At 40.5% G+C, this 12,857-nt stretch overlaps 1 protein-coding gene across 3 annotated transcripts in view; it reads right to left on the bottom strand.

Annotated features, from left to right (window-relative positions):
* The window catches only part of LOC126234510 (thialysine N-epsilon-acetyltransferase-like), a 145,219-nt gene that overhangs the window by 79,347 nt on the left and 53,015 nt on the right, over positions 1-12,857 (bottom strand). For all 3 annotated transcript variants that reach the window (XM_049943205.1, XM_049943206.1, XM_049943204.1), the window contains one exon: positions 4,272-4,323. In XM_049943205.1, coding sequence (XP_049799162.1) covers positions 4,272-4,323 — 52 coding nt within the window. The remainder of the gene's footprint in view (positions 1-4,271; positions 4,324-12,857) is intronic.

The raw sequence follows: 12,857 nt of genomic DNA on the forward strand, positions 1-12,857 counted from the left end.
TGCTTCGATATTACTGGACTTTCTTTCTGAACTCAATAAGAAACAACCAAATGATGTTACCAGTACCATACAACTACTCTCAAATTCTTCAGCAACCAAAATTAAAATAGTTGTATGATGGTGATGCTTATGGCGTTCTTGGGAAAAGAGTGCAAAATTCTATAATATTCATCACTTTTTTCCTGTTTGTCTTCTGGACAGTGTTTGGTAGAACTGAGAAGCCTAAAGAGCATGGGACTCTCAAAGTTCTAAACACAGGTTGGTTGCTAAAAATCTAAAAGACAGAGCACAGAAAGTACTAAACACCAATCCCATTCAAAACAAGTAGCAAGTGTGTCTTCTCATACAAGAAAGTGAAGAAATTTGTTAATATGTCAGTAAGTAATACATACTTTAAAGATCCAGCACAAGTTGACATCCTCAGAAGAAAGAAACCATGCCATCAACAGTATTAACACCCACACTTTTACCAAAACAAAATATGGTTAGCAAAGAAAATAAGGAAGACATCCCTGCCTTGCTAAAGTACTACGAAATTCCAAATGATGCAAAAGAGTATTAAAAAGATGTCCTAGACGAATAATGAATAGCTGCAAGAGAGAAAACTTGACAATAACAATGTAACTACGACATGTAATGTAACTACGACCTGCAATACTTTTCATGGCACAGCTATTCATTTGTTACTTTATGTGGTACTGATAATAATGATATAAGCTAATCAATTACAATAAAACAGCTATTAAAATTATTATTATTATTATTACTATTATTATTATTATTATTGTGTTACACCACTGTATTTATATTATTACTGATTGTATTTTCAATAAAGTTAAAAACAATAAATTTAAAAAATGCAATCTTTAACAACGTATACAAAAATATGTATTGCGCAACAATGAAGGTACTTAATAAATACTAAAGTCCATTAAAAATGGTTATGCAAAACTTAAAAAGGCAAAATAACTGATACCAGCAATAATTACATACATTTATCAAATTTTGAAAAAAACACTGGAAAAATGACAAGCTAACATATTGTTACAAAAATTAAATTTTATTATATTTCATTACAATGCTTTATTTATATCTGAGTGATCTGGTAGTCGTGTAAAATTTAAAATGTTCAAACATATACATCCAGGAAAAAATAGAAAACCTTGTTTTAAGAAAAACAGTGTCTGTTGTATTTATCGGGTTTTGAAAAAATGCTCCTAAATTTCAATAATCTCTACAATGATTCCTGTTTAAGAGTTGCAGACAAGATAACAAGAAAGACTAGTAAATTAGCTTTTCAGTGGTTTCCATGGGAATATGCATGTCATTTTTAGATTATACACATGATTCTGTACTTTATATCTGTGGTGGTAACATTTTGAAAAATTTTAGTAAGGATACCATTATAAATTTTCTGTAGCGTTTTTATGCTGCTCTTGATATTCTGTCTGGAAGCTTTGCCAAATAAAGTGAGTTAATGAGATTCTGAACAGATTAAAAAAGTATGCCTATTTGGTGCTCAAACTGAAATACTTTCCTTTCACATGCTGTAGTCTACCAATTGATACAATCAAACATGCCTGAAGGTGATTATGTCGGCAAGGACTACTGATGTGCAGAAGTTCTTACCTAAAAATCAGTCTTAGGCTTAACATTATCAAACACTCATTTGTTTCTTCACAGTTATGCTAATGCATTAAAACAGCTATTAAAATTATCCACAGTTATCCAAGCAGGAACATGAATGACGAGTGTTAGCCATGAAATTCAAGCTGCATCCAACAAACAGTTTTAATCTAGTATAATTCTCAATACCAGTGAGCTGGAAAGTGAAATATTCAATTGACAAAGCGAGTTATTTGCTGAAGCAACTGCACCACATAATCCCAATAAATGTAGAATGTTAGAATTCTTTTGCCTGTGATGGAATAATATATAAGTATATTACAATAGTGTAACAATGTAAAAAACAAAGTTTAATGCTGTAAGATGTGCCATTTTAGTTCACCGTGCATATATAAGTGGCAATATTGGCATGACATGAACATAACTACATAAAAGTTCTGTGCACTAAATGAAACTGAAAACAAAAGGCACAGAAAACAATGTATTTTACAAAAATTGGCAGTAAGCTCCAAACCTTAAACATTTGTGAATATTGTTTTGAATAGGTATTTGTATGTCAAGCCATGACTGTGGATTTAAAAGCACATAAGTTATAAATACTGACAATTTAACAGCCACCAGCAAGATGTAACTTATATTTCACCTGGTAACTGCAGAGAATATTAATAACACTATATAGCCTTAACTGGAGACTGCTTATTTGTGTTGAATGTTGTATTATTCCCTGTTTGACAGTACAAATCACTGGCAATGCCAAGAGATTTTGATGCCCATCTTTGTGATACTTCCCATAACAGAGTGGCCAACAAGGATTGGAGACCATAGCGATACAGCATTGTGTTAGTGTGTGTACACAAGTACTTTCAGTATATCTAAAAACAAAGATGATGCGACTTGCCAAATGAAAGTGCTGGCAGGTTGACAGACACACAAACAAACACAAACATACACACAAAATTCAAGCTTTTGCAACAAACTCTTGCCTCATCAGGAAAGAGGGAAGGAGAGGGAAAGACGAAAGGATGTGGGTTTTAAGGGAGAGGGTAAGGAGTCATTCCAATCCCGGGAGCGGAAAGACTTACCTTATGGGGAAAAAAGGACGGGTATACACTCGCACACACACACACATATCCATCCACACATATACAGACACAAGCAGACATATTTAAAGACAAAGAGTTTGGGCAGAGATGTCAATCGAGGCAAAAGTGCAGAGGCAAAGATGTTGTTGAATGACAGGTGAGGTATGAGTGGCGGCAACTTGAAATTAGCGGAGATTGAGTCCTGGTGGATAACGGGAAGAGAGGATATATTGAAGAGCAAGTTCCCATCTCCGGAGTTCGGATAGGTTGGTGTTAGTGGGAAATATCCAGATAACCCGGACAGTGTAACACTGTGCCAAGATGTGCTGGCCGTGCACCAAGGCATGTTTAGCCACAGGGTGATCCTCATTACCAACAAACACTGTCTGCCTGACATTCATGCGAATGGACAGTTTGTTGCTGGTCATTCCCACATAGAATGCATCACAGTGTAGGCAGGTCAGTTGGTAGATCACGTGGGTGCTTTCACACGTGGCTCTGCCTTTGATCGTGTACACCTTCCGGGTTACAGGACTGGAGTAGGTGGTGGTGGGAGGGTGCATGGCACAGTTTTTACACCGGGGGTGGTTACAAGGGTAGGAGCCAGAGGGTAGGGAAGGTGGTTTGGGGATTTCATAGGGATGAACTAACAGGTTACGAAGGTTAGGTGGACGGCGGAAAGACAATCTTGGTGGAGTGGGGAGGATTTCATGAAGGATGGATCTCATTTCAGGGCAGGATTTGAGGAAGTCGTATCCCTGCTGGAGAGCCACATTCAGAGTCTGATCCAGTCCCGGAAAGTATCCTGTCACAAGTGGGGCACTTTTGTGGTTCTTCTGTGGGAGGTTCTGGGTTTGAGAGGATGAGGAAGTGGCTCTGGTTATTTGCTTCTGTACCAGGTCGGGAGGGTAGTTGCGGGATGCGAAAGCTGTTGTCAGGTTGTTGGTGTAATGCTTCAGGGATTCCGGACTGGAGCAGATTCGTTTGCCACGAAGACCTAGGCTGTAGGGAAGGGACCGTTTGATGTGGAATGGGTGGCAGCTGTCGTAATGGAGGTACTGTTGCTTGTTGGTGGGTTTGATATGGATGGACGTGTGAAGCTGGCCATTGGACAGGTGGAGGTCAACATCAAGGAAAGTGGCATGGGATTTGGAGTAGTACCAGGTGAATCTGATGGAACCAAAGGAGTTGAGATTGGAGAGGAAATTCTGGAGTTCTTCTTCACTGTGAGTCCAGATCATGAAGATGTCATCAATAAATCTGTACCAAACTTTGGGTTGGCAGGCCTGGGTAACCAAGAAGGCTTCCTCTAAGCGACCCATGAATAGGTTGGCATACGAAGGGGCCATCCTGGTACCCATGGCTGGATGCTCAGTCAGTAACAGCATTGCCTATGAAACGCAAGTTTTCATTTGCCATGAAGTTACTGAACCTGCTAATAAATAACTAAATACAGAAGCATTAGATCAATTTCAACAACAACATTCACTGCAATATCCACAGAAATTAATTAAAAAAATAAAATCCCTAAACAGATTACAAAAATAGTGGTAATATACAAACCCTCTACTGTCAACTTGCAGTCATCTGGCATCTGTTCAAAGTCAGCAAGCTCCTAGGAAAAAAATGTAATGCTGTAATACAGAGTTTTCACAATTATTTCTATATCCATATTCTGTAAGTCACAGTGTGTGGAATGCAGGGCAATTTATCAAAGACACAAGAAAGCTTCATCTTTATAAATTAGTTGAACTGAATACTAGTCACGTACGAGGGTGGTTTGTTAAGTTTGGTAAATTTGCACGAAAGAATGGAACATTTTTGCTGTGCCTTCATAGTTGGTAAGCTTAATTATTCCCAGAATTTCAACAATGTACAGAGTAAAGTTCATTGTGCCATCTGAACTGGTCAGTGTGTCAAATGTGACAGAAAATGGAGAAAACCGAATTTCGTGATGTTCTTAAACATTTCTATTGAAAAGTTGGACCACCACACAAACTGAAACAGAACTGGATGAAGTTTACATGGACTCTGCATCATCACTGAAGACCATTTACTTCTGGATTGATGAATTTAAACTGGTTGGACAAGCACAGAAGATGAAACACATTCTGGCCAATTGATGTCATAACAAAGGAAACCACTGACAGAATCCATGATGTGGTAATGCAAGACTCTCAAATAAAAATTTGTGAGATTGCTGGGACTGCAGTGAGTGCATAATATCCTGCTCAGAGATATGGTTATGACTGTCGACCAAAAGCGCATCCTGCACAACATTTCAGCACAATGTCTGGCAATGTTTAATAGCAATTTGAAAGACTTTTCGCCCTGATTTGTAACTGTTGATGAGACATGGATCCATCATTACACACCAGAGTCAAAACAGCAGTAAAAAAAACGAACAAACACTGGTGAAAGTGACTGATAAAGGCAAAGATGATTTTGTCAGGCGGTAAGGTGATGGCCACTGGTTTTGAGATTCCAAAGGAATAGTCCTCATAGTTTACTTGGAAAAAGCAGAACCATAACTGGACCCTATTATGCTTCATTGCTGGATTGACTGAAACTTGCGTTAGCTGAAAAAAGATCAAGGTTGGCATGCAAAAAAGTGCTACGACACCAGGATAATGCATCATCCCATGTATCAGCAATAACAATGGCAAAAGTGTATGAACTGGGTTTTGAATTGGTTGCTAATCCAGCCCATTCACTAGACTTACCCCAAGGGACTTCTTATTGTACTCTACCTTAAAACTTTGGCTTGCTGGGAAGAAATTTTCATCAAGCGAGGAAGTGATAGCAGCAATAAATGAATATTTTGTAGAGTTTGACAGAACCTATTTTTCTGATGGGATGAAAAAACTTGATGATAACTGGACCAAGTGTATATCCATCAAAGGAGGCTATGTCCAAAAGTAAGGTGAGTTATTTACAAAACAAACATTTTTTCTTGCTTCTTTATGAGACTTATCAAACCACCCTCACAGATGTAGATGTAATAACTACGAGGGGCGTTTGAATAGTCCATGCAAAAATAAAAACTACTTACGTGTTTGGAGTAAACCTTTTTTATTTTTTGACATAGTCTCCTTTTGGACTTATACACTTCGTCCAACGCTGTTCTAATTTGTTGATCCCTTCTGAATAATAGGAATTGTCCAAGTCTGAAAAATAGCTATTAGTTCCTGCAATCACCTCCACATTTGAATAAAATCTTTGTTCTGCCAGCCATTTCTTCAAATTGGGGAACAAATAGTAGTCAGAGGGAGGAAGTCTGGAGAATAGGGGGGATGTGAAACAATTTGGAATCCTATTTTTATTAATTTTGCGACCACAACTGCTGAGCTGTGTGCTGGTGCATTGTTGTGATGGAGAAGGACTTTTTTACTGTCCAATTGCCGGCGTTTTTCTTGCAGTTCGGTTTTCAGACGTTCCAATAATGATGAATAATATTCACCTGTAATAGTTTTACACTTTTCTGGATAGTTGATGAAGACTATCCCTTGCGAATCCCAAAAGACAGTCGCCATAACCTTTCCGGCCGAAGGAATGGTCTTCGCCTTTTTTGGTAGTCCCTTGGTAACCCATTGTTTAGATTGTTGTTTGGTCTCAGGAGCATAGAATTGTACCCATGTTTCATCCACAGTGACAAAACGATGCTTAAAGTCTTGCAGATTCTTCCTGAACAACAGCAAGCTGTCCTTGCAACACTTCACACGATTCCGTTTTTGGTCAAGCGTGAGCAATCGCGGAACCCATCTTGCAGATAGCTTTCTTATGTCCAAATGTTTATGCAAATTTTATGTACCCATTCATTCAAGATGCCCACAGAACTAGCAATCTCACGCACCTTAACTCTTATATCATCCATCACCATATCATGGAATGTATCAATGATTTCTGGAGTCGTAACCCCCACAGCTGCAAAATACTAACGCGAATTCTTTACAGACGAATGGAAAAATTGGTAGAAGCGGACCTCGGGGAAGATCAGTTTGGATTCCGTAGAAATGTTGGAACACGTGAGGCAATACTAACCTTACGACTTATCTTAGAAGAAAGATTAAGAAAAGGCAAACCTACGTTTCTAGCATCTGTAGACTTAGAGAAAGCTTTTGACAATGTTAACTGGAATACTCTCTTTCAAATTCTGAAGGTGGCAGGGGTAAAATACAGGGAGCGAAAGGCTATTTACAATTTGTACAGAAACCAGATGGCAGTTATAAGAGTCGAGGGGCATGAAAGGGAAGTAGTGGTTGGGAAAGGAGTGAGACAGGGTTGTAGCCTCTCCCCGATGTTATTCAATCTGTATATTGAACAAGCAGTAAAGGAAACAAAAGAAAAATTTGGAGTAGGTATTAAAATTCATGGAGAAGAAGTAAAAACTTTGAGGTTTGCCGATGACATTGTAATTCTGTCAGAGACAGCAAAGTACTTGGAAGAGCAGTTGAACGGAATGGACAGTGTCTTGAAAGAAGGACATAAGATGAACATCAACAAAAGCAAAACGAGGATAATGGAATGTAGTCAAATTAAATCGGGTGATGCTGAGGGGATTAGATTAGGAAATGAGACACTTATAAAGTAGTAAAGGAGTTTTGCTATTTAGGGAGTAAAATAACTGATAATGGTCGAAGTAGAGAGGATATAAAATGTAGACTGGCAATGGCAAGGAAACCGTTTCTGAAGAAGAGAAATTTGTTAACATCGGGTATAGATTTAAGTGTCAGGAAGTTGTTTCTGAAAGTATTTGTATGGAGTGTAGCCATGTATGGAAGTGAAACATGGACGATAACTAGTTTGGACAAGAAGAGAATAGAAGCTTTCGAAATGTGGTGCTACAGAAGAATGCTGAACATAAGGTGGGTAGATCACGTAACTAATGAGGAGGTATTGAATAGGATTGGGGAGAAGAGAAGTTTGTGGCAAAACTTGACTAGAAGAAGGGATCGGTTGGTAGGACATGTTCTGAGGCATCAAGGGATCACAAATTTAGCATTGGAGGGCAGTGTGGAGGGTAAAAATCGTAGAGGTAGACCAAGAGATGAATACACTAAGCAGATTCAGAAGGATGTAGGCTGCAGTAGGTACTGGGAGATGAAGAAGATTGCACAGGATAGAGTAGCATGGAGAGCTGCATCAAACCAGTCTCAGGACCGAAGACCACAACAAAACAAACCCCCACAGGGCATCCAGAATGTTCAGCATCACTTGTGCCCATATGGCCACTCCGAAAATTTTGAAACCACTTATAAACTGTTCTAATAGAAGGTGCAGAGTCACTGTAATGTTTATCAAGCTTCTCTTTAGTCTCCTCAGGCGTTTTGTCTTGCATAAAGTAATGTTTAATCACCACATGGAATTCTTTTTCGTACATTGTTTGACAATCACTCGACTTCCTTGATTCAGACGAATGCCAAGCACAAAGAAATATATCAATATAGCTGAAACTTGGTGTGTGTTCTTTCCAAAGATGCTACTAACTAAACATGACCTCGATACGCACCAGTGGTGCCATCTCTTGGACTTTGCATGGACTTTTCAAATGCCCCTCGTATGAAAAGGAAGACACAACAATCAGTTGTAGCAAAATAAAAGTACTATTCACATACAAAACAGAATTGTTTCTTGATGAGTTCTTGAGATTATAATTACTTCTTATGTTAGCAAATTAAGTGTATTAGTATCCACAATTTACAGGACCTTAATGTGCTATGTTCATATGATGTAACGTAAGCCCTGCCCACTTTTTTTCAAAAATGGTTTATTAATAGTAACTGTACAATTTATGAACAAATACAGACATATTTACATGAAGCAGCACAAAAAAAATGTCTTTGTTATCAGGCGCATAAAAAAGTTTCAGGTTCTTTTGACAGCAAGTAGCATTTCTTTCTTTTATAAAGTCAGTGCAACTAGGTATTAGCCACCCAAACAACTACAACTGCATGTTCGAGATACTCAGTCAGTTATACGAAGTATGAACTCCAGTGTAGCAGGAATGAACAACACTTATTAAGCAATAAACAAAGGAGAAGCACTTGACAATGCTTGAGACTAGTTAGCACTAGAGACAACTTTGGAAAGAACTGTCTACTATAGCCAATAAATTATCATCCTATAAAACATTCATGGAATGTCACACTACACACAGAGAACAAAACAAAACACAACCTCTAGTAGCTAGTGTTGAACCCTTTAAAAGCTCACATAAACATAGCAACTGATAATCTTGATCGCTACAACATCCCCTCAGGAGAAACAGTGTCATCCAAAAATCTTGCTGGGAAATGCACTAGATGTCCAGACCATGTTCTACATTCAGGTACCAGGTCTGCTTTGGGTGGATGCAGTTGTGCTTGAAGATTAGGCTTAGGATGATTCTGTGATATATGTGTGTTGGTGGTACTTCTGGGAATATGTAAGTTGGTCTCACTATGTCAGTCGAGACTGCAGTAGTTTTGCCATTCAGTACAATGCTCAGAGTTCATACTCCAGTTTCAACAACACAGTGCATGAATATGTAAGGCAGTTGTAGCATTGGTTCGACACTGCCTGTGTGTAGCATGAAATCTATGCGCATAGGTTGGTCTTGTTCCATGTCTCAATACATACTATGGACAAATGTGACCAATATGTTCCTTCAGAAGACAAATTAGTTTGTTTGGTCATGGTCAGGAAACTGCATGGAGTTTGGGTTGATGAATTTGCCAGGGAGTCATAGTGCTTCACCAAACATGAACTCCACTGATGAAGAATCTATGTCCTATTAGGATGTGTTCCAAAGATCAAACAGGACCGAGGGGAAGGCTGTTGTCCAATTAGTGTCATGACACATCAGTGCAGCTTTCAAGGAAAGGTGCCAACATCCAATCTTTCCATTGCTCACTGGGTGGTAGCTTGTTGTCTTTAGATAAATAGCACTGCAGAACTTGCTAAGTTAGGTATGCAGCTCCAGTTCAAATTGTTGGCCATGGTCTGTGGTGATGTGGAGTGGACAACTGAAGAACAAAATCCAGCTTGATATTGAATCAAAGGTTAGCATTTCTGCTGAAACATTGTCAGATGGTACTGCTTCCAGCCAAAGAGTGAAGCAATCAATAATAAATAGTGCTGACCATTTGACAGAGGTAGTGAACCTACTACACTGCTGTGCACACATGCAAATCATGTTGCCATATCTGGAAAAATCTCCTACAGGTGCATTCACATGATGGGATATCTTGCTGTGCTGACACAGAATGCATGTGTGAGCACACTTGTGGCAATCTTTTTGCAAGCCAGGCCATACAAAACACGTTGAAACCAGGTGAGTTAACGATTGAAGACAGGGTGGTGCGAGCTGTCAGAAAAACCACATCTGTGGAATGCACGCAGCAGATATGGCCTTTCACTAGAAATATCACATAATAGTTTCATATCTGCACCAGAAATATCAACCAATTATATCTGCAGGGTGGATGATGCATCTTTCAATAGATTCTGCATTTCTGAGTAAGATTCCTGTACCTCTGCAAGTTGTGCAAAATCAATAGCATTCGTTACACTGCTAACTTGAAACAGACATTCGACTACATCATTGTCACTGCCTGAAATATGACAGGTGTCAGTGTTGCACTGAGAAACGAACTCTAAATTGTGAGCATTTGTTGTTGTTCTGCCTAAAAGTGTAGATAAGCAGCCTATGGTCAGTAAAAACTGTGATTTTCTGAGTTACAAATGGAGGGAAAAGTACTTGATCAATTCATAAACAAAAAGAAGCTCATGATCATAAGCACTCCATTTTTGCTAGGAAGGTGAGAGCTAGTGTGAAAGGAAGATGAGTAGTTGCCAAGCACCATCAACTAGCCGATGTAATGGTGGGGGTGCGCTAGGAGTGCAGAATTTGCTATGATTTGCTTTGCAGCTTCAAAGTCATCTCATTCCATCTGTACAATGGATCAGAGAATTTCCTTTAGTTTTATGTCTAGAAAGTGCTGCAGTCAGTGGTTCTTTCAATTCAGCTGAGTGAGGCAGATGATGCCGGTATAAATTTACCATTTCTAAGAAACAACGTAGTTTCCTGACAGTTTGAGGCTATGTAATTTTCATGTTGGCTTCTACTTTCCACAAAGTGTATAATGAATCATCCTCATCTAACATTACCTTTTTTCATATCTAAAAACAAAGATGAAGTGACTTACCATACGAAAGTGCTGGCAGGTCGATAGACACACAAACAAACACAATCATACACACAAAATTCTAGCTTTCGCAACCAACGGTTGCTTCATCGGGAAAGAGGGAAGGAGAGGGAAAGACGAACGCATGTGGGTTTTAAGGGAGAAGGTAAGGAGTCATTCCAATCCCGGGAGCAGAAAGACTTACCTTAGGGGGAAAAAAGGACAGGTATACACTCGCACACACACCCATATCCAACCACACATACACAGACACAAGCAGACATTTGTAAAGGGAAAGAGATTCGGCAGAGATGTCAGTAGAGGCAGAAGTACAGTGGCAAAGATGTTATTGAAAGACAGGTGAGGTATGAGCGGCGGCAACTTGAAATTAGCGGAGGTTGAGGCCTGGCGGATAACGAGAAGAGAGGATATACTGAAGGGCAAGTCCCCATCTCCAGAGTTCTGACAGGTTGGTGTTAGTGGGAAGTATCCAGATAACCCGGACGGTGTAACACTGTGCCAAGATGTGCTGGCCGTGCACCAAGGCATGTTTAGCCACAGGGTGATCCTCATTACCAACAAACACTGTCTGCCTGTGTCCATTCATGCGAATGGACAGTTTGTTGCTGGTCATTCCCACATAGAAAGCTTCACAGTGTAGGCAGGTCAGTTGGTAAATCACGTGGGTGCTTTCACACGTGGCTCTGCCTTTGATCGTGTACACCTTCCGGGTTACAGGACTGGAGTAGGTGGTGGTAGGAGGGTGCATGGGACAGGTTTTACACCGGGGGCAGTTACAAGGGTAGGAGCCAGAGGGTAGGGAAGGTGGTTTGGGGATTTCATAGGGATGAATTAACAGGTTACGAAGGTTAGGTGGACGGCGGAAAGACACTCTTGGTGGAGTGGGGAGGATTTCATGAAGGATGGATCTCATTTCAGGGCAGGATTTGAGGAAGTCATATCCCTGCTGGAGAGCCACATTTAGAGTCTGATCCAGTCCCAGATAGTATCCTGTCACAAGTGGGGCACTTTTGTGGTTCTTCTGTGGGAGGTTCTGGGTTTGAGGGGATGAGGAAGTGGCTCTGGTTATTTGCTTCTGTACCAGGTAAGGAGGGTAGTTGCGGGATGCGAAAGCTGTTTTCAGGTTGTTGGTGTAATGGTTCAGGGATTCCGGACTGGAGCAGATTCATTTGCCACGAAGACCTAGGCTGTGGGGAAGGGACCAACAACCTGAAAACAGCTTTCGCATCCCGCAACTACCCTCCTGACCTGGTACAGAAACAAATAACCAGAGCCACTTCCTCATCCTCTCAAACCCAGAACCTCCCACAGAAGAACCACAAAAGTGTCCCACTTGTGACAGGATACTTTCCGGGACTGGATCAGACTCTGAATGTGGCTCTCCAGCAGGGATACGACTTCCTCAAATCCTGCCCTGAAATGAGATCCATCCTTCATGAAATCCTCCCCACTCCACCAAGAGTGTCTTTCCGCCATCCACCTAACCTTCGTAACCTCTTAGTTCATCCCTATGAAATCCCCAAACCACCTTCCCTTCCCTCTGGCTCCTACCCTTGTAACTGCCCCCGGTGTAAAACCTGTCCCATGCACCCTCCCACAACCACCTACTCCAGTCCTGTAACCCGGAAGGTGTACACGATCAAAGGCAGAGCCACGCGTGAAAGCACCCACGTGATTTACCAATTGATCTGCCTACACTGTGAAGCTTTCTATGTGGGAATGACCAGCAACAAACTGTCCATTCGCATGAATGGACACAGGCAGACAGTGTTTGTTGGTAATGAGGATCACCCTGTGGCTAAACATGCCTTGGTGCACGGCCAGCACATCTTGGCACAGTGTTACACCGTCCGGGTTATCTGGATACTTCCCACTAACACCAACCTGTCAGAACTCCGAAGATGGGAACTTGCCCTTCAGTATATCCTCTCTTCTCATTATCCGCCAGGCCTCAACCTCCACT

This window comes from Schistocerca nitens, chromosome 2 (genome assembly GCF_023898315.1).
Source record: "Schistocerca nitens isolate TAMUIC-IGC-003100 chromosome 2, iqSchNite1.1, whole genome shotgun sequence".
Taxonomy (NCBI): Eukaryota; Metazoa; Arthropoda; class Insecta; order Orthoptera; family Acrididae; genus Schistocerca; species Schistocerca nitens.